Source organism: Nematostella vectensis, chromosome 7, assembly GCF_932526225.1.
Source record: "Nematostella vectensis chromosome 7, jaNemVect1.1, whole genome shotgun sequence".
Classification (NCBI taxonomy): Eukaryota; Metazoa; Cnidaria; class Anthozoa; order Actiniaria; family Edwardsiidae; genus Nematostella; species Nematostella vectensis.
In genome coordinates, this window is record NC_064040.1 from 17,630,109 (window position 1) to 17,651,885 (window position 21,777).

Sequence of the window (21,777 nt, forward strand, 5' to 3'; positions counted from 1 at the left end):
ATTGTGAAGAATTATGAATTTTTGCCAAGACATTATATAAGCTAGTTCAAACATTTAATCAAATATTTTTGAGATGTTTACATGTAACAAATAACAAAAAAAAAAAAAAAAAAAAACGGGGAAATCTCTCTGACTGAAAAGCACCTTTTATTTAAAAACAATAATACAAATAACGAAAACAAAGTTTCGTTAAAAAAAGAATACTAAAGAATACTTATGTAATCTTAATTTCAAAAGTTATTGTGCTAATCTTCTTTAATCTATATCGTCATTTCTTAAGATTGTGATATGCGTGAGAAGAAATATCAAACCGAGAACAGCCTAACAATACCCTAGGCTACCACCTTAATACCTTTAGGCTACTAACTTTTCGTCTTGTTAATTTCAGTAGTTACGCGTGGTTCGCCGTTGTAGTTACCTTGCGGTTTATACTAATATCTAGGACGCTGTTCGATGAATAAAACCCATTAAAGAGTCTCAGATATCCGCGACGAAATACCGGGTTGAAAATAGCGTAAATTGCCGGGCTAGCTGCGCTGCTTGAAATGGCTAGGATTCCGTACACATAATATACCCAGGCGGCTTTTCCCCATTTCCCGCTCAACAGATCAGTGACATCGATAACAAGCACTGGGAACCAGCAACAGACGTACGCACACACTATAGCTACGAGGGTCTTTGTAATCTTGATGTCCTCCGCGCTGATGGAAGTCCTTGAGCGGGTAATACTCGCCTTGTGTTTCCTCACCGCAATAAACACTCGAGAATAGCAATAGCAAACGATCGCTCCTGGCACGCAAATGGCGCCAACCAGAGACACGACATTCGGGAGAGGTCGTTCCAGTGTGAAAAAGCATAAGAATTTCGCGGGCTGGAAAATGAACTTATCCCCACCTGCAAAGTAAGGCACGGATGACACTGAAGCCAACATCCATACTGAGACGATGTATTTTGCAGTGCGCCGTTTACTGAAAACGGAGTTGTACTTGCTAGGTTTCACTACGCGGTAGAATCTATTGACGGCGGTCCACGCTAGAGTTTGCACGGATGCCGCAGTGGCACAAAGCCCTGAGTAGCCCATGTACTGACAGGCAATATCCGCAAATGGCCAACTCCCAAGCCACAAGGACGGCGTGCCGAACGGCAAAGCGTTCAAAGCGGTGATCCCGAAGTCGGAGACGGCCAGGGAAGCGACGAACATGTTGGTCGATGTCCGAAGCCGACGATTTCTGAGTATTATGATTATTGTGGCTAGATTGCCAAGAAGCGAACCTAAACAGAGTACGCACCAAATAAGAACTTGTGCGATACGCAAACTGTCGCTTCTTGACGCCATGATCTTGTATTGTTCTCGCAACTGCCTTTCGATACTAAGAGACTGATTCATTTTTCTTATCCCTGAAACACCTTTTCGTTTCGAATAATGTCAAAGTATATTATGTCTTAAGCGACAATTCATAACTTGGGTCCCGTGCTTGTATCGGAGAAGTTTCTGCTTTTGATATTTACCAGGGATTTCCAACGCAAGGTTATCAGTCTGAAATATTAACCGCCATTTATCATACATAGCAGGTTGAAAGCGTTCGTGTTCTTGAGTCTGAGGCTGTTTCCGCACATATCTACTCGGTTAAAGCGTTTTTACTACTCAAACTAATCGTCATTAGAGCTGCAACGAAAACCTTCAGCGAATGCTATAAGTCCAGCGAATTCTGTGAGGAGCAGTTGAAGATAGCTGATCTCCAATTAATGACATGACTTCTAATCAATGTTACCTTTGACTACCAGCATGGGGAGCAGGTGAGAACGCAGCGTATCAAGAGCTAACCGCAGCGATCATAAGCAAGACAAAACAAAAGCCAAAAAAAGTAACCGATAACTATCGAAAAACTCGAGCAGCAAAACAAGTCAGTTACAGACGCAAAAGATGAAAGGATTATCGATGAAAATCTTTTCTTTAAAAATGCTGTTTGGTTACAAAAGTGACGGTTTTGAATGCAGTTGAAGGGATACGTCTAGTGCTGGCAGGTGTTTTTCAAACTCTTATGTTCTTTATTGCGTTGCTGAAATGAGATTGTTGCTCTAAGACCCTAATTATTATATAGATACGGGACTGAGGGGGCTCGTTTCTTGTAACACCCGAGAATTCTCGGGCCCGAAAACGCTTTATTCCTTAAATTGGAAAAGCTGGATAATTCCTATAAAATTTATGGTATCTAAATGTGTTGAAATATCGTCAAACATCGTATTTTACCACAAAGATTCATGTGAAGGATAATCCTCTTTTTGGTTTTATAGATTTTGATCTTTCCCGAATTTCTCGGGCCCGAAATTGAAAGGCGTAAATATTAAGAAAGTTCTCGGGACCTCGCAGTCACCCGAGGCTTTTCGGTTAACTTTTTGGCTTCAGCAAAACTTCGAAAAATAGCCCTATTGAACATAATCATTTGAAATACGAACTAGTGGAAGTTCAAACTGTTCTAAAACATGAAAGCGGTTCTCCAAAATGAAAACATGCGAAATTTTGAACAAAAATGCAAAATTAAGTTTTCGGGCCCGAGAATTCTCGAGTGTTTCGAGATACGGGCGCCTGGATATTATATATCTAGATTACCTTCGAGCACCCCTTAATTCGCAGGGAAAAGCAAACAAACCAAGAAGGAACGATGATCTCGATCAGCAGGAAATGCTCTAAATAATATCTGACCGGGCGGTAACGAAATAACCCACCAAAAGCGAGAGAAAACAAACAAGTCGCGAAAACAAGATTGTTTCCCCCTCATAAAAGAATACAGAAGCACAGTTTCAGTTGGTCCTATTGTTAAATACAGAGTTGATTCGAATTTTCACTTCGTATCGCTGGAGCCATCCAACTAAAAAATCCTTTCATTGCACGGAAAGTTTTGCCAGAGAAGTTATTCCAGCTTAGCGAAATTAGAATATGTCCAAAGAGGCTATTCAAGAACTAACTAAGTGTTAGTACGAGAATAGATAAAGCGTAAATACAATTACGTACGCTTGCGTTGAGATTAAGCAAAATCGGCGACATACAATACAACTAGGCTTGCAATGCTTTCAGTTCAGTGTATTGAAGCTGAATTTAGGAAATGAGCGGTTTTTTAAGAGTTAAAGAGTATTTTGTGTTAACATGGCTTGGAAAAAAAAGTTTGTCAGGCTAAGTTCAAAGGTCGTATTATCCATGAGCCGTATTCAATGCAAATGCATGGGAATCGACTTGATTTGTTGTAGGGGGCAGGGTTCGCAGGGGGCGAAAAGGGAGTTGAACTGAGTTGATGTGAAAAGTTCGGATTATTTGTTGTTGAATTCTTTTGTTGTTTGAACGCTGTAATCCCCCCGGATTGGCACCCTGAACGTATGTACACTTGTTTATTATTGTTTGTATTAACTATACACCCGTTTAATTGAGTTGTATAACCACTTTGCAGTGAATATTAGCCGTGAATCCCAAAAGAATAAACCTTGTGTTATTGAGAATTGGAACATGAGCAAGATCTAGCCATGATGCAAATGGAGTATGGAAGAAGATGGAATTGGAACTTGAGAGAAGGAGGGAATGTGAATTAAAGTAAGATGGAAATGGTTGAAAGGGGGGCTGAGTACAATGGGAAGGACTCAGTAGTTCCTAGTGTTGACAACTTGGAAGTCAAGGGAGGTGTCCATCTTCTTTCACCCCTCAGCTATAAAGAGCAAGTTGACAAGTGATGTGAGTGTTGTGAAGAGTGAACACCCCTTTCATGATGTTTTACTTCCCAAAGAAGAAAAAATAACAGTCAAAGTTAGCCACAATAAAGAGGCTACCCCCACCCCTAGGAACCTAAGGGGGAGGGTAATGGATATGGCTAGTACACAGGGGAATGCAAAGACATCTCATGATCCAGAAACTGTCATGTTAAAGATTAGTAGCGGAGCCAGCGCGGCCGCAGGCCGCGCGCGGAGCTCCATATGTATAGAAATTGGTCTAGACGACTTAAAATTTGTGGTCAATGACGTCATGTCACACGCTGTCAGCTGGCTGTACCACTCACGTGACCAGCTCATGCAACCAGGCCAGCTAATTCATTGATCACTCTAAACCAATGACAGACTGGCTCCGACAGGAACTGGGGGATGGGGGGGGGGGGGAATAAGCCTATTCTGACTTTCGACATCAAACGATCAACGGGACACAAGCTGGCAGGGAAGAATTGACGAAAAAAGAGTTTAATAGAAAAAATGCAACTAATTATCCAGTCAAATGGCCGTATGAAAATAAGAATTTGAAGGATACATCTGTCTACTGCTTTGTTCTTACAAGCTTTGAATATCGGCTCGACTTCTTCACCTGGTGTGGTGGTTGAAAACTTTATAGTTTAAGGAAAAGGCTACAAAACCAGCAGCATTTATCAGGGAATTGTCGAGGCTCTTCACTACTATTCACATTATGATGTTACAGAGCCAAAATCAAAAAAGAAAAAAAATTATTTATGATAGCTAAAATACGGAATTGTTCTCCTAAACGAACGAACACCACAAGGCAAACAACATGGACAGTCAAGGTGAGTTCCGGACGAAAACTTCAATTCAAAATAGTGTGAATAGAGTATATAAATCAAAACGTAACTCCTGTCATATTCCTTTTAAGTATAATTATTCTTGTTTGCAAATATTTCTGATAATAATCCTCAAACAAAACGATTTTCGTCATTTTACAACTTCTCTGATTTTCCCGGTGTCACTATTCAATCATCTTGCTTCCACTGTGTTTTTAATTGGCTGAGAGATCAATTTCTTGAACGCTGATTGAATGGTATTTAGGCGCGCACTAAAACGGCTTCCCAGTTCTGTTATAATCGTAAAAGAAACTTTTCCTCAATACAAATAAGAAAAATACATCTACAAATCAAGACTTATCTATATAGCTCAGGTAAGAACGACCTTGACGACTCATATATACACAGTTATGTTAATAAAACTATGTAACATTAACCTTATTTAATTGAGAATTCATTTGCTATTTATTGGCACACATTGCCCTACATTTCTGAACCTACATTTCTGCGTCTTCGCCATATCTGTTATTGGGTAAAATTGCTGATTACCATTCCCATTTACCCAAAGAGACTCCCATAAAAACAGAAGGGGATGACCGATCTCAACCCTAAGGGATAACACTTTGGGTGTGGTCAGTAATTCCTACCCCCTTAAGGTAGCACATTAGGTGCGGTCAAGAAATTTCTTTCTCTAAGCATTTTGAACACTTCCTAAGGAAAAGCAGTTAGCATAATTTCTTACCCTTAAGATAGGACAAACAACCCCATCTGATTATTTTAGGAGGAGCCCTCCTCCTCCTTAATGGATGCTGTCAAATGTGATTTCTCTTTTCTTATCTATGCTAACTTTGTCTGGGGTTTTAACTGGGAGGTTAACATTTAAGAATGATATAACTGTGCTGTTAGACTGAAGTAGGAAAAGGATAGTGAATTGAAATATTTGTATTCACGAAGATTAGTAGTTGCATCTTTCAGCAATTTGGAACCTGTACCTGTACTGTGTTTTAAAAATGGCTGAAAAATTTACATAGGTATTTTTGGGTGCAAAATGTTGGGCTCTCTTGCCGCAAACATCTGCTGAAGTCTCTTGACCTTCTAAGCTGTACTCAACAAAAAAACTGAATAATGCTGTACATGACAAGGCATATATGTTAGATTATTTGATTATAGAAATGTAAAATAGGAAATATATGTTTAGTATCAGTTGTCTATCAAATGAAGCTACACAGAGCACTGTTAATAAATAAAACTAAAATATCAGAAATATTTTTTTTGTTAAGCTGCAAAAGAAGTGGTGATTGGGAGGAGGTCCAGCATTTCATTACGGTGGGAGAAATAGCTGAGATAAAATAAAATCCAGCTTGGACCGTGCATTTCAAACAAGTTACATGTATGAAAAAGTGGGGGGGGGGGGGGGATTAAGCATACAGCACTTTAGTCTTTTTAAAGCATATAGACTGAGGTGAATGTTATTATTATGGATCTCTTTTTTATTCTCCAAAGAAATTCTAGTCTAGAAGCTCTATTCTTCAGGGGGTTATACCCCTAAACTGGGGTAATACAGCTGAAAATAGGGTAATACAGCTGGCTCCGGTTTTAGGCAGTGCCTAAATCTAAGCAATGCAGCCTGTGAAGTTTTCAGGGGATCCGAGTGAATTTCCAGCCTTTAGAGAACGAGTGAGGGATAACTTAGAGGACGGGGTCTTGAGTGATTCTCAAAGGGTGGAATTTCTTTCAAAGTTCCTGACTGGGCTGGCGTACGAAGTAGTAAAAAGGTTAACGGGATGCTCTTATGAAGCTGTGATAAGTACACTTGAGGAAAAATATGGAAAACCTGCTACGGTTGCTGCGGCATGTATTAACAATTTGACTAAGGGGCCTAGACTGGGAAATAATGACTATGTCGGACTGTGTAACTTTGGGGAACAACTAGAAGCTGCTGCCAAGACCCTGAAGGGGCAGTATCGCAGTGAAGCGAGTACACTAAACACCCTTAGACAGATTGTTGGAAGACTCCCGGGATACCTGATAAATAAATGGGGGGGGACACCTCGTACTCAATTCGGGAGCAAGGGGGGACACCAGATCTGTCTGACCTCGCAAAGTTTGTTAAGCGCCAGGCGGCTATTAGAAATGACCCTGGATTTGTAAATACCTACCCCTAAAGTAATTTGGATAATGCCACGCCAAACAGAAGAAAGGTACCCCAGGACAATGAAAGGTCCTCTCCTAAGTTCCAGAACAAGAGACAATCTTCCACCTTTATGACTGACCCCAAATTTAGTGCAAATACCGCTGACCAGTGTTTATGTTGTGCAGGGAAGCATACATTGGGAGCATGTGAGAAGTTTGCAAGTTTGAAGACACAGGGGAGGTGGGACTTAGTAAAGGAACATAAGTTGTGTCATGTGTGCCTCACCCCAGGTCACCGCAGGTGGAAGTGTTCGTCTGAAGAATTTTGTGGCTGTCGCGCAGAGAAGCGACATCACAAACTCTTGCATAACGAGTCATGAAGGAAGGAACGTGAAGGGGCTGGGACCGAACAGCCGGTTGTACAGAACCAACAGAAAATGGAACCCAGAGGGGGACCGAACAGTATGCTACTACAACTTGCAATAAACAGAGGATGGTGCTACTCCATGTAGTCCCAGTCAAGATAAGTTCTAAAGATGGCCAGTCGGTTACAACTTACTGGATGTTGGACAATGGTTCACGGGCAACCATGATTAGTCACGACGTAGCCGAAAGGCTTGGAATAGAAGGCCGGAAATAAAAAGTAGCAGTTAACACCCTATTGCGTGAAGAGGATGAAGAGTTTGAAATTGTAGATTTCTCACTGGAACCAACCGATGGTCTTGGAGAGGCCATTAGTGTACAGGATGCCCTTGTTTCTCACCGCTTTAATATTAATGAGAAACTACTCCCCAAGGATATAGATAGGAGTGCACACCCTCACCTGCTGGACATTGCATTGAGTGACGTTGGAATTCCTATAGTTTCGATCCTTATCGGAAAGGATGTTGCAGTTGAACACGAGGTTTTAGAAGTACGGAAATCCTCCACTCCTGATAGTAAGCTTCAGGGGATACGCGGACCCCTTGGCTGGGTGATAACCGGGACGGTAGAAGATATGACTCAGAACAGGGAAGTGAATGTGAACTTTGTGTATGCTAGTGAAATGGAACTAAGAGAGCAAGTCGAACGGTTCTGGACCCTGGATGGATTCGGCACCAGGTCGAACGAGACAAGAAAGTCGGCGAGCGATGATATACAAGCAGATGAAATTTTGAAAAAGACGACAAGATTAGTCGACGGTCACTACGAGACGGGGTTGCTTTGGAGAAACGATAACGTGCAACTCCACAATAACCGGGACAATGCTATGAAACGACTCAGCAGTCTCAAGAGAAGATTTGACAAGGACCCCTCGTACAAGGAAATGTACAGCACTACTATGCAGGAGCTCACCGATAAGGGATATGCAAGCAAGCTAAAACTAGAAGAAGCAACCAAGACCGGAGATAGAACCTGGTATCTACCACATTTCGGAGTGACGAGTGAGAATAAGCCAGGATGTGTGAGAATTGTATTTGACGCCGCTGCAAAGACAAGAACAAACAGTCTGTTAGGTGTGTTGATTAGATTTAGACAACAACCCATTGCAGTGGCTGCCGATGTTGAAAGGATGTTCTTTCAAGTGCGTGTCAGAGAAGAAGATCAAGATGCACTGCGCTTTCTTTGGTGCAGCGATGGTGATCAGCAGGAGGTGGACGAGTATCTCGTGACAGTGCATACCTTCGGTGCAGCGGACTCTCCGTGTGTTGCTAACTCATGTCTTCGGGAGACTGCGGAGGACAATCGTGAAGCGTTCGAAGCGGAAGTTGTAGACTCTGTTGCGAAGAATTTCTATGTTGACGATCTCTTAAAGTCTGTAAGAACACCAGAGGCTGCATGTCGTTTTGCAGCGGAAGTGATGGCTCTCTGTGAAAGAGGTGGTTTCAAATTGACCAAGTTTCTAAGTAACAATAGGGACGTCATAGCTAGTATCCCTAGCGAAAGACGGGCAAAGTCCTTTGTTGATCTTGGTCTGGAAAAACTACCAGTGGAAAGAGCGCTCGGTGTCAAGTGGGACGTTGAAGAAGACAGGCTTGGTTTTAAATTCGTGGATCTGCACAAGCCCGACACCATGAGGGGTGTGTTATCGACCATGAGTTCAGTGTTTGATCCCTTTGGGATGGCTGCGCCTGTGATACTTCATGCGAAACAAATCATGCAAGAGCTATGGAGGAAGTCGAACTGGGATCAACCCCTGACAGGCTCATTGTTTCAGCCCAGGAAGCCGAAGGATGCACTGTAGAACTCCATCACTTCTGTGATGCGAGCGAGACTGGGTATGGAACCGCATCATACATGCGGATCGCCTATCCAGGCGGTCAAGTGCGATGTTCATTTGTCATTGGCAAGTCAAGGAATGCACCGCTGAAATCTGTGAGTATTCCCCGACTAGAGTTAAAGAGTGCTGTCTTAACGACAAGGATGGACACTGCCATCAGGAAGGAACTCGAACTAGATATGGAAAGGGTCGTGTTCTGGACGGGCTCGATGATAACACTGAATTACATCCGCAATGAGACGAAGAGGTTTCAGACCTATGTGGCGAATCGTGTCACTGAGATACGGGAACGAACGTGACCAGATCAGTGGAGGCACTGCCCGGGCAAGCTAAATCCTGCGGATGATGCAGTCGTGTTCTCACTATTGAAGGATTTCTAACAAGTGATAGGTGGCTTCAAGGGCCAAGCTTCCTTAAGGAGGAAGAAGGAAACTGGCAGAGGCTGTCCCTGGCGGAAATGATTGGGCGATATTCTGACTGGATGAAACTACTGAGAGCCTGGGCCTGGTTGTCGAAGTTCACCCAGTGGATAAGACGTAGGATGAGTAAGAAGGACCCAGACCCTGCAGTGACTCCGAAGCATATCACTCCCGAAGATATAGAAACGGCGAAGCGGGAAGTCGTGGCACTTGTGCAACAGGAGGTGTACCCAGGGGAGCTGAAGAGCGTGAAGGCTGAAGGTAAAGTGCAGGAAAGTAGCCCGTTGGCATGTCTAAAGCCGATAATGAGAGAAGATGAGAGTTGGCGGAAGGATTTCGAGAGCGCCTATCTCCCTAGACGCGATGAATCCAATGATCCTACCCAGGATCATCACGTGACCCGGTTACATTAATGAGAGGAAGGGACATTGTGGGCACGAACAGGTGCTTGCAACATTGCAAGAGCAATTCTGGGTAGTACACGCACGTGTGGCGATTAAGCAAGTACTGACGAGGTGCATTGTGTGCCGGAAACAGAGAGCACCAAAGCTAACCCAACAGATGGCTGAGCTGCCAAAGTCTAGCCTTACGAGCCCCCGTTCACCTTTACGGGAGTGGACTTCTTTGGTCCTTTCTATGTGAAGCGCGAAAGAGGAAGGGTATCCGAAAAGCGCTATGGATGCATATTTGTGTGCATGAACTTTGTTCATTTGGAGATCGCCAGGTCCCTGGAGACCGACGACTTCCTCATCGTCCTGACCCGCTTTCTAAATGCGGACTCGCACATGTCAGGCGTCTGGGAACGTTTGGTGCGCACTGTAAAGAGAAGTCTAAAGAGCGTGATGGGTCAAGACCTTATGGATGAGGAGGTGCTTCATACGGTCTTTACTGACGCTGAACGTATGGCAAATTCCCGGCCCCTAAAGCAAAACCCTGCAGGTCCCGACGATGAAGAAGCGCTTACACCATTTCTCAATATCCGGCCGTCGACGAATATTCCCGTAGAAGAACCAGATGAGAAGGATAAGTACCGAAAGAAGCGTTGGCGCCAAGCACAACTACTAGTACATCACTATTGGAGAAGATGGCTAAAGGAGTATATCCCGAGCCTCCAGGAGAGACGTAAGTGGCACCTTCCGACGCGGAATCTTCAAGCTGGTGACCTAGTTCTTGTCGCAGACGATAACGTACGGATAAAAAAAATGGCCTCTAGGCCTGGTCATGAACACCTTTCAGGGAGGGACGGAAGAGTGAGGAACGTTGAAGTTCGAGTGGATGGGGGCGAACTGAGAAGGCCTGTGACCAAGATATGCCTGCTCGAGGAGGTAAACGATGAGGGATGAGATGATCAAAAGGACAGATGATGTAATGAATGCGCCTTCCAGATCGTTTATGGGGGGCGGGATGTTGTGACGCTTTCCCTGCGCGCGGAGTTCCTGTGGCCCCTGACTCTGCCTGGGGCGCCCCGCGGGGGGCGAAAAGGGAGTTGAACTGAAATGATGTGAAAATTCGGAATATTTGTTGTTGAATTCTTTTGTTGTTTGAACGCTGTAATCCCCAGGATTGGCACCCTGAACGTATGTACACTTGTTTATTATTGTTTGTATTAACTATACACCCGTTGAATTGAGCTGTATAACCATTTTGCAGTGAATATTAGCCGTGAATTCCAAAAGAATAAACCTTGTGGTTTTGCGGATGATATCAGTAACGGTTCTTGTCAGAAATTAGAAGTTGAGTATTCGCCCCAGGCCAGCGCCACATATAGTAATTAGTGAGCAGCCCTGTATGTTTCCTGTGCCAAACTTGCACGAGTGGAATCCAGTAGTGTTCACAACACGCGTCCCACAGAATGGGAAAGACGTCTATGCGAAATGCACAACTCGGGATCACACGGGATTTCAATCCCGCAACCATTCTTCAACTGCGAAGTTTGCAAGGTCAATTTCTAGCCGACTTTTCGTGTGCTACAAGGAGCTTTGAATAAGTGCTACTAAGTGTTATAGTGTTTTAATGGTATAAAACCCGCAACCTCAAACTAGGGTCAAGTAAGTAAGATATTGTAAGATTTTACAGTATAATTAAATTCTCAAAACCAAGTTATGTTATTCAAGGCACAATAACCATTTGACCATGCCCTGATGCTCTGATGACTCTATTGTCCAATTCCATATAAGTCACGTATTTCTTCCAGTCGCGCCTGCACCAATGCGTGATACAATAACTGCGGAAGATCCGTGATTCGTGTGTAAACCTGCTGAATACGGTTCAACAGATCCCCCTCTTCAACAATAGATAAACATGACAACCGTGATCCTGGTAACTGACCTGGAACCTCCTTTAAAGCCGTTGATACATGTCCCACGGCCACTAAACCCAACATGGCAGTGAAACACAGAGTAAACTCCTTCTCGCCTACCGGGCGACAACGAGAGAGTATACCCTCGAGTTTAGATATAGAACAATCTAGTGAGTCGCGGAAAAGGCTGGTTGGGAGTTGAAGCCCAGGAGAAAAATGTAAATTTTCTTTGAGACTTTCTAGAGCAGTCTCGGCTATCATCGAAGGTTCCATGTAAGCGTTGAGTGCGCCCTTTTCAAACAAGCAATCAAGTTCGTCAGATATTTGATCTTGAAGATCAGGTGATGTATCTGATACACGGGCCTGGTGAGCCTTACTTCCGGATATCCATCCCATGAACCACTGCAGGCAGAGTCCTACATCCCGGATGTGGAACACGTGCCAGATTTGACGGAAGACGTGTCTGACGGCAAGGGGCGGGAGCACGGGGTAATAATCACCTGAGAGGTAAAGGTTTATTATGAGGGCACGCGGGAATTATCATCTGAGAGGTAAAGGTTTACTAATAGGGCACGGGGGAATAATCATCTGAGAGGTAAAGGTTTATTATTAGGGCACGGGGAAATAATCATCTGAGAGGTAAAGGTTTATTATTAGGGCAGGGGGGAATAATCACCTGATAGGTAAAGGTTTATTATTAGGGCACGGGGGAATAATCATCTGAGAGGTAAAGGTTTATTATTAGGGCACGGGGAAATCATCACTTGAAAGGTAAATTTTTATTTAGGGCAGTGGGGAATAATCACCTGATAGGTAAAGGTTTATTATTAGGGCACGGGGGAATAATCACCTGAGAGGTGAAGGTTTATTATTAGGGCACAGGGGAATAACCACCTGAGAGGTAAAGGTTTATTATTAGGGCACAGGGAAATAATCACCTGAGAGGTAAAGGTTTATTATTAGGGCACGGGGGAATAATCACCTGAGAGGTAAAGGTTTATTATTAGGGCATGGGGGAATAATCACCTGAGAGGTAAAGGTTTATTATTAGGGCACAGGGGAATAATCACCTGAGAGGTAAAGGTTTATTATTAGGGCACAGGGAGAAGCACGAGGGAATAATCACCTGAGAGGTAAAATTTTATTATTAGGTTACGGGGGAATAATCACATGAGAGGTAAAGGTTTACTATTAGGACACGGGGAATCACGGGGGAATAATCACCTGAGAGGTAAAGGTTTATTATTAGGGCATGGGGGAATAATCACCTGAGAGGTAAAGGTTTATTATTAGGGCACAGGGGAATAATCACCTGAGAGGTAAAGGTTTATTATTAGGGCACAGGGGAATAATCACCTGAGAGGTAAAGGTTTATTATTAGGGCAAAGGGGAATAATCCCCTGAGAGGTAAAAGGTTTATTATTAGGGCACAGGGGAAGCACAAGGGAATAATCACCTGAGAGGTAAAAGTTTATTATTAGGGCACGGGGGAATATCACCTGAGAGGTAAAGGTTTAATATTAGGGCACAGGGGAATAATCATCTGAGAGGTAAAGGTTTATTATTAGGGCACGGGGGAAGCACGAGGGAATAATCACCTGAGAGGTGAAAGTTTATTATTAGGGCACGGGGGAATATCACCTGAGAGGTAAAGGTTTATTATTAGGGCACAGGGGAATAATCATCTGAGAGGTAAAGGTTTATTATTAGGGCACGGGAGAAGCACGAGGGAATAATCACCTGAGAGGTAAAGGTTTATTATTAGGTTACGGGGGAATAATCACCTGAGAGGTAAAGGTTTATTATTAGGGCACAGGGGAATAATCACCTGAGAGGTAAAGGTTTATTATTAGGGCACAGGGGAATAATCACCTGAGAGGTAAAGGTTTATTATTAGGGCACGGGGGAATAATCACCTGAGAGGTAAAGGTTTATTATTAGGGCACAGGGGAATAATCACCTGAGAGGTAAAGGTTTATTATTAGGGCACGGGGGAGTAATCACCTGAGAGGCAAAGGTTTATTATTAAGGCATGGGGGAAGCACGAGGGAATAATCACCAGAGAGGTAAAGGTTTATTATTAGGGCAGAGGGGAATAATCATCTGAGAGGTAAAGGTTTATTATTAGGGAACAGGGGAAGCACGAGGGAATAATCACCTTTGAGGTAAAGGTTTATTATTAGGGCACAGGGAAATAATCACCTGAGAGGTAAAGGTTTATTATTAGGGCACGGGGGAATAATCACCTGAGAGGTAAAGGTTTATTATTAGGGCATGGGGGAATAATCACCTGAGAGGTAAAGGTTTATTATTAGGGCACAGGGGAATAATCACCTGAGAGGTAAAGGTTTATTATTAGGGCACAGGGTAATAATCACCTGAGAGGTAAAAGGTTTAATATTAGGGCACAGGGGAAGCACAAGGGAATAATCACCTGAGAGGTAAAAGTTTATTATTAGGGCACGGGGGAATATCACCTGAGAGGTAAAGGTTTATTATTAGGGCACAGGGGAATAATCATCTGAGAGGTAAAGGTTTATTATTAGGGCACGGGGGAAGCACGAGGGAATAATCACCTGAGAGGTAAAAGTTTATTTTTAGGGCACGGGGGAATATCACCTGAGAGGTAAAGGTTTATTATTAGGGCACAGGGGAATAATCATCTGAGAGGTAAAGGTTTATTATTAGGGCACGGGGGAATAATCACCTGAGAGGTAAAGGTTTATTATTAGGGCACAGGGGAATAATCACCTGAGAGGTAAAGGTTTATTATTAGGGCACGGGGGAATAATCACCTGAGAGGTAAAGGTTTATTATTAGGGCACAGGGGAATAATCACCTGAGAGGTAAAGGTTTATTATTAGGGCACGGGGGAATAATCACCTGAGAGGTAAAGGTTTATTATTAGGGCACAGGGGAATAATCACCTGAGAGGTAAAGGTTTATTATTAGGCCACGTGTGAATAATCACCTGAGAGGCAAAGGTTTATTATTAGGGCATGGGGGAAGCACGAGGGAATAATCACCAGAGAGGTAAAGGTTTATTATTAGGGCAGAGGGGAATAATCACCTGAGAGGTAAAGGTTTATTATTAGGGCACGGGGGAATATCACCTGAGAGGTAAAGGTTTATTATTAGGGCACAGGGTAATAATCATCTGAGAGGTAAAGGTTTATTATTAGGGCACGGGAGAAGCACGAGGGAATAATCACCTGAGAGGTAAAATTTTATTATTAGGTTACGGGGGAATAATCACATGAGAGGTAAAGGTTTACTATTAGGACACAGGGAATCACGGGGGAATATCACCTGAGAGGTAAAGGCTTATTATTAGGGCCCGGGGGAATAATCACATGAGAGATAAAGGTTTACTATTAGGACACGGAGAATCACGGGGGAATATCACCTGAGAGGTAAAGGTTTATTATTAGGGTACGGGGGAATAATCACCTGAGAGGTAAAGGTTTATTATTAGGGCACAGGGGAATAATCACCTGAGAGGTAAAGGTTTATTATTAGGGCATGGGGGAATAATCACCTGAGAGGTAAAGGTTTATTATTAGGGCACAGGGGAATAATCACCTGAGAGGTAAAGGTTTATTATTAGGGCACAGGGGAATAATCACCTGAGAGGTAAAGGTTTATTATTAGGGCACAGGGTAATAATCACCTGAGAGGTAAAAGGTTTAATATTAGGGCACAGGGGAAGCACAAGGGAATAATCACCTGAGAGGTAAAAGTTTATTATTAGGGCACGGGGGAATATCACCTGAGAGGTAAAGGTTTATTATTAGGGCACAGGGGAATAATCATCTGAGAGGTAAAGGTTTATTATTAGGGCACGGGGGAAGCACGAGGGAATAATCACCTGAGAGGTAAAAGTTTATTTTTAGGGCACGGGGGAATATCACCTGAGAGGTAAAGGTTTATTATTAGGGCACAGGGGAATAATCATCTGAGAGGTAAAGGTTTATTATTAGGGCACGGGGGAATAATCACCTGAGAGGTAAAGGTTTATTATTAGGGCACAGGGGAATAATCACCTGAGAGGTAAAGGTTTATTATTAGGGCACGGGGGAATAATCACCTGAGAGGTAAAGGTTTATTATTAGGGCACAGGGGAATAATCACCTGAGAGGTAAAGGTTTATTATTAGGGCACGGGGGAATAATCACCTGAGAGGTAAAGGTTTATTATTAGGGCACAGGGGAATAATCACCTGAGAGGTAAAGGTTTATTATTAGGCCACGTGGGAATAATCACCTGAGAGGCAAAGGTTTATTATTAGGGCATGGGGGAAGCACGAGGGAATAATCACCAGAGAGGTAAAGGTTTATTATTAGGGCAGAGGGGAATAATCACCTGAGAGGTAAAGGTTTATTATTAGGGCACGGGGGAATATCACCTGAGAGGTAAAGGTTTATTATTAGGGCACAGGGTAATAATCATCTGAGAGGTAAAGGTTTATTATTAGGGCACGGGAGAAGCACGAGGGAATAATCACCTGAGAGGTAAAATTTTATTATTAGGTTACGGGGGAATAATCACATGAGAGGTAAAGGTTTACTATTAGGACACAGGGAATCACGGGGGAATATCACCTGAGAGGTAAAGGCTTATTATTAGGGCCCGGGGGAATAATCACATGAGAGATAAAGGTTTACTATTAGGACACGGAGAATCACGGGGGAATATCACCTGAGAGGTAAAGGTTTATTATTAGGGTACGGGGGAATAATCACCTGATAGGTAAAGGTTTATTATTAGGGCACGGGGGAATAATCACTTGAGAGGTGAGGGTTAATTATTAGGGCACGGGGAAAGCACGAGGAAATAATCACCTGAGAGGTAAAGGTTTATTATTAGGACACAGGGGAATAATCACCTGAGAGGTAAAGGTTTATTATTAGGGCACAGGGGAATAATCACCTGAGAGGTAAAGGTTTATTATTAGGGCACAGGGAAAGCACGGGGGAATAATCACCTGAGAGTTAAAGGCTTATTATTAGGGCACGGGGGAAGCACAGAGGAATAATCACCTGGTAAAGATATAGAGATATTATTTTCTATAGTAGGGCAGCTAGGGGGGAACAAAAATGACATTTCATCGACCATAAACACCACATCTAAAAACGTCTTCCAATCCCACTTCCTCAGGTATTCTTACAATTACTTCAAGAGACAATGAAAAAATTCTTCAATCCCAAAGCACCCTGGACGGCTTCATTACTTCATTATATGTTAATATTCTACTATCACAACAATAAGCTAACTTATAACCATAATCAAACAAACTCCAAGAAAGGAGTGACAGCAACAACAGTATCATAAATCCAATCTTATAAATCAGTGTTGCGCAGCACTAACCCCCTTGAAGGTAGAGTAGTGTCATCACTTCCGCCATGGTCTCTTTGACACCAGGATCATCATCATGGAGAAGGAATACAACGATGTCCCAGAATTCCAATGGGGTACAGCCTGTTAGAAATAATGAGTAGGAGAATAAAGGAGCAACAGTCATGGTCCTTCCCCTATCTTGCAACAAATTAAACACACGAGAAAGGTGGCTTCTGCTCAAATACAACCAGCTTCAGACTACTTACCAAGAACTAGTTTGCCCGGTACTGACTTTGTTAGCAATATATACTAACCTAGCTTATTCTGTGGATCGAGCAGCAATAATCTTGATGCACCGCGGGAAAAAACTTCAGCAGTCTGAAGGCGCACATCGAGACTCTCACCAACTGCACTCATGGTTTTAACAAGATCTAGATATGATGTCACTTCCTCTGATGAATTACCCTAAGAACAAGAAATGGTAGGTGCAAGCCTGGTCAGAGGATGCTCTATCTAGGATGAAACCATCTTTTCTTCAATGCAGTTCGTTGTTACTGCGTTAATCGATCATCCTTAAATAATTTCAAAGCGTTTTTTACGGTTTTCCGAAATGTTCTACTCTCAGCCTAATTGTACAAACCTCCATTACAGGCTTCTAAAAATTTGACACGTTCTGATATTTTTTGGCTTTGAAAATGGTTGTGAAAGCAATACATTATAGGTAAGCCCCTTTATGGACTGTGTTACGTAAAACTTTATCATTATTTTGAAACCCAAGCTTGAACTAGCGAGTATCAGGTGGGCGAGATGCTTACCATAGCCAGGCTTTCATACATCTGTGGAACCAACGAAGAAAGGAAAGCCAATATCGCACATCGAACACTGTCCCTAGCAAATCGGTCACGGCGAGAATAAATATTATTAGGTCGAGGGCAAAACATGGATAACAGAGAGGCTGGAAAAAGTGAACTAACCTCTGACCTGGTTTAAGGGCCAGCTGTATAGAATACTGCCAACACTGAAGGGCAAAACGTAATATCCAATTAGCAACATTACATGGTAAGTTTGGTGCATCACTGTATCACCAGAACTAAGTGTACAAACCAATGAACTATCAATAAGCAGAAACCTAAGAAAATGGGATATCTCCAAGGTCCGTTGTAAACTTGAATAATTGCGGTAAAAGGAAAGGATAGATGCCAACGCTCTTCTAGTATGTTAACCACGCCTTTGTTGGCAAACAAAGATGCGCTCTTGCAAACATAGGCCATCATCAGTAGCAAACGTGTCATTAAGAAATGACATGATTATTATGTTAACCATTATGATGACAAATCATTATGATAACAATACCATTTTTACCTTGGATTCTATTGTTTTCAGAAGCTTAAAAACGAAATTCCCTTGAAAACAATATATGTTTCAAAGACAAAAAGATTTTTCTAGATATAAATATACTTTAGCCTATGGTCGATATATATCGAGCCATTGCAAACAGGACGCTTCACATACCTCATTAAATGTGATGCAGCATGTACTTTCTATGGTCTCTGGAAACCTCGAAGAGTCACCAACTAAAGCCAGGACTTCGTAAACCTAGATAAAGAGATTAGGATAAGCGCTAGTGAAATAGAAAGGATAGAGGCAATAATATGCTGGATCTCCACATAATTATTTTGGTTTAGAAATCGTTTGTTATTTTTAAAGGTCCTAGAGCTAGTAAGCCATTGCTACGAAGTCCAAAAAAGGTTGAGTGCTTATCTAAGACAATTCAGAAAAAAAAACAGCATCTATGCTGTACCTTGCGTACCTTGCTTAGACAATCAACATGCTGCTCCCTCCCCATCGCCATTTCAAGCAAAGATTTTGTGACGTCATGCCAAGCTTGAATCTCTCTTCCGCGGAATGGAGAGTGCTGAGTAAGATCATCTTTGGGGATGTCACTGGCTGATGTGACCGCCTTGCGTGAGAGGGTATCCAGAGCAAGTAAGCGCACTTCGTATTCAGGCGAATCGAGGAGACACGATGCAACTTCCACTGGGCTTTTTTCAGACAAATTCAGCATACGGAAAGAGGATTCCAGCGGCTCCTTAATAGAATTTTTTTTCTCCAATATAGACATTTCAAAGCTGTTGCGTCCGTTTCCAGAATCTTCTTTCTTAGAAATAATTCCGTCGCTGTGCAATGAAACGTTTTCAAGTTTTTTAGAATCTGTGAACTTGACCGCCTTCACTTCACAGCTGTTGCGTTTGCAGTTAGAATTCTTTGCTTCTTTTGCAGAAGTTTTTCCCTCTTGTGTGAAAAGGTCTTCTGTCTCGTCTCCGCCATTAAGACATATAGTCGCAGCAATTTCTTTAAGGAAGACATCACCAATGGCAACCGATTGCGTGTAAAATGAATTTTCTGACGTGACTTCTGAAGCGATATTGGTGATGAATTTTCGCATTCGCGATATCCGGGTCTTCTCCGCGACGGGTGAAGAGTCGCCGTGAGCCCAGGGATTGCTATTAATAAGAGTATGGGCGATGTCGAGGAAAACTGCTCGTGTAAGATAGCACGGATTCTCCCTAAAAAAGATAAGCGTCAACAAAATGTCAAAACCATTAAATTCAAATGGTAGAGGTCACCTTCATAATTGTACATAAAAAACATGTTCTTTACCAAAAGGTAGAAAAATTTAAATAGAGTGACTATTCATATTTGTGTAAATACAAGGAAATACCCATCTTTCAACAATGCAGGAAATTTTTTCAAAACTCGGAATTTTTACCCTAGAAATGTGTGGCATTGTTTTCATGGGTAAAACCGCGGCCCCTCAACCCTGAGAATTGGCCCTAAAGGTAAGGTAAGAACACATTTGCAGTCTATGAAGCATGAGATACACAATACACACATCAATTTAATGTAATTAATTTCACCTTTAATGAAATTAATTTAATTAACCTAATCAATATAAGCGCTAACACATCGGGAAGAAGATTGCAAATGATAAATGTCTTGCAACATGATTATCAGTCACATACTTGGTTCCAGTCCACACGATCTTCTCGACCATGGGCATGACGTCACTAGTCATAAGTTCACTGAGGGATCGGTTCTCTGCCAAGTGCAGTAGAAGATGGAGGATCTGTCCAGAATTAAGGTTATGGTATAAATGGTAAGATAGCAAGCTTGTGAGGAACACCTCGTTATTAAAGAAAAGTTATCAAAGTGATGATTAGAGATGGCTGCAAACATTTTATAAAGATATTAACTCGCGTCATAAGGGCACTACACCTACGAGTACAGTATTAGGGGTCTAAGGAATGATTCATTTTGAATGACGAATGAGGGAACTTTTAGGGCGAGGTATAAAATATAACCTTCAAAATATACCGTCTTAAATATTACAGTCTGTAAATCATTGCTCAGATTTAAAAAATTAGGGTCCCTAAAGTGTAAAATGCATAATTTTCGCCTTTGGAGGGCATTAGTATTGTACACATGATCACGTATAAGTTCAAGGTCGAGTTTTCTCAAAAGAGCATCCGCTAATATTATTAAGAGTCTCCAGCACCCAAACATGAGACATGACTTACTTGAAGTAATGTCCCGTGCAAGACATTCTGTCGGCAGCTTTGACGACTGCGGCAAAGAAACAACAAAAGAAATTTTAGTTTCTGCCAAGAAGGCTCTATGAGACAGCAACATCAGACCTTGGTGGGATTGAGTGTAGAAGCCGCTCCAGGACCTGGACAAGGCAGTCCTTACTGACCAAAGGAACGATGGCTCGTGCGGCCATGAGTCGCGTCTTCATTACGGCACTTCCTGCACACCTACGAAATAATTCTAAATTGCAAGCATAGACGCCCAATGCTGACACGAGCCCGATGAACCCAGCCTTCATAATGGTTCCTTGACGCAATAACCGAGGGCCTTTCGGCCTGACAGGTCGATATAACTTTAAATAGGGACTCTTCAAACTAGTCCTAATAACTAGCTAGATTTATTTACAAAAAAGGTATCGAGAAATCTTTAAAAAGGATTCTGAAAACTAGTCCTAATAACCGACAAATTTATATATGGAATTGTCAAAAACCGTTTTCACGATGATCAGCTGTGGCCCGCCAGTCTGTGGCATTTTGGTCTTTTGAGGTAACTATGAGCGTATTATGGAACAAGGTAAAACAATGGAAGGGAACAATGCCAAGCATATATTTGTCTGAGTATTGGACTAGTACGATTGTTTACCTTATGACGTAAGGAATAAAAGGGCTCATGTTTAGCGTCGAGTCTACACCGTCCATTGACGACGGGTAGAGCCTGGAGAGTAGTACAAGGACCGGGTAGAGACAGGGATGAAGAGTAACCGACTCTTCCCTAAAATAGATTGCAAGCAAGTTACTCGTACACTGTGATTGCAGTCCTCGTCCATTTGTTTCTAAACATAGTCATTAACTCGTGGACTCTTGCGTGACCTATGTTTTTGAAGGTAATAAGACCCCAAGCAAATGATATTCTTATATCAGTAGTAAGATCCCAAGCTAATGGTGATTACTAAATGTAAAATGCGCGCGTACGGTTTTTATGCACAAAATGAACGAGCGATTCTTAGAGTACAAGCATTTTCCATTTAGTAATTTATTTATTTTACAGATGTCGAGATTTAAGAGATTCAAAAGTTTAACGGGGCGGGCGAGGTCAGGCTGTATTACATACTACTTACTAACCGAGCGCGAGGTCCGTACTGAGAAATCTCAGCCCGCAGGCTTTTTATACAGACCGAGGCCGCAGGCCGATTTT

At 42.4% G+C, this 21,777-nt stretch overlaps 1 protein-coding gene across 7 annotated transcripts in view; it reads right to left on the reverse strand.

The window, feature by feature from the left end:
- LOC5510725 (thyroid adenoma-associated protein homolog) overlaps positions 1-21,777 on the reverse strand; it is a 64,785-nt gene that overhangs the window by 3,579 nt on the left and 39,429 nt on the right. For 4 of the 7 annotated variants that reach the window (XM_048729854.1, XM_048729856.1, XM_048729857.1 and 1 more), the window contains 11 exons: positions 21,226-21,354; positions 20,691-20,810; positions 20,574-20,619; positions 20,019-20,122; positions 18,806-19,562; positions 18,508-18,591; positions 17,970-18,013; positions 17,811-17,883; positions 17,310-17,460; positions 17,026-17,136; positions 10,936-12,158 (listed from right to left, as the gene is read on the reverse strand). In XM_048729854.1, the coding sequence (XP_048585811.1) occupies positions 11,515-12,158; positions 17,026-17,136; positions 17,310-17,460; positions 17,811-17,883; positions 17,970-18,013; positions 18,508-18,591; positions 18,806-19,562; positions 20,019-20,122; positions 20,574-20,619; positions 20,691-20,810; positions 21,226-21,354 (2,263 nt within the window). In that variant the 3' untranslated portion in view covers positions 10,936-11,514. Of the gene's footprint in view, positions 1-10,935; positions 12,159-16,623; positions 16,698-17,025; positions 17,137-17,309; positions 17,461-17,810; positions 17,884-17,969; positions 18,014-18,507; positions 18,592-18,805; positions 19,563-20,018; positions 20,123-20,573; positions 20,620-20,690; positions 20,811-21,225; positions 21,355-21,777 lie in introns of those variants that run through there. The other 3 variants (XR_007312160.1, XM_048729859.1, XM_048729855.1) reach the window with 2 other exon arrangements.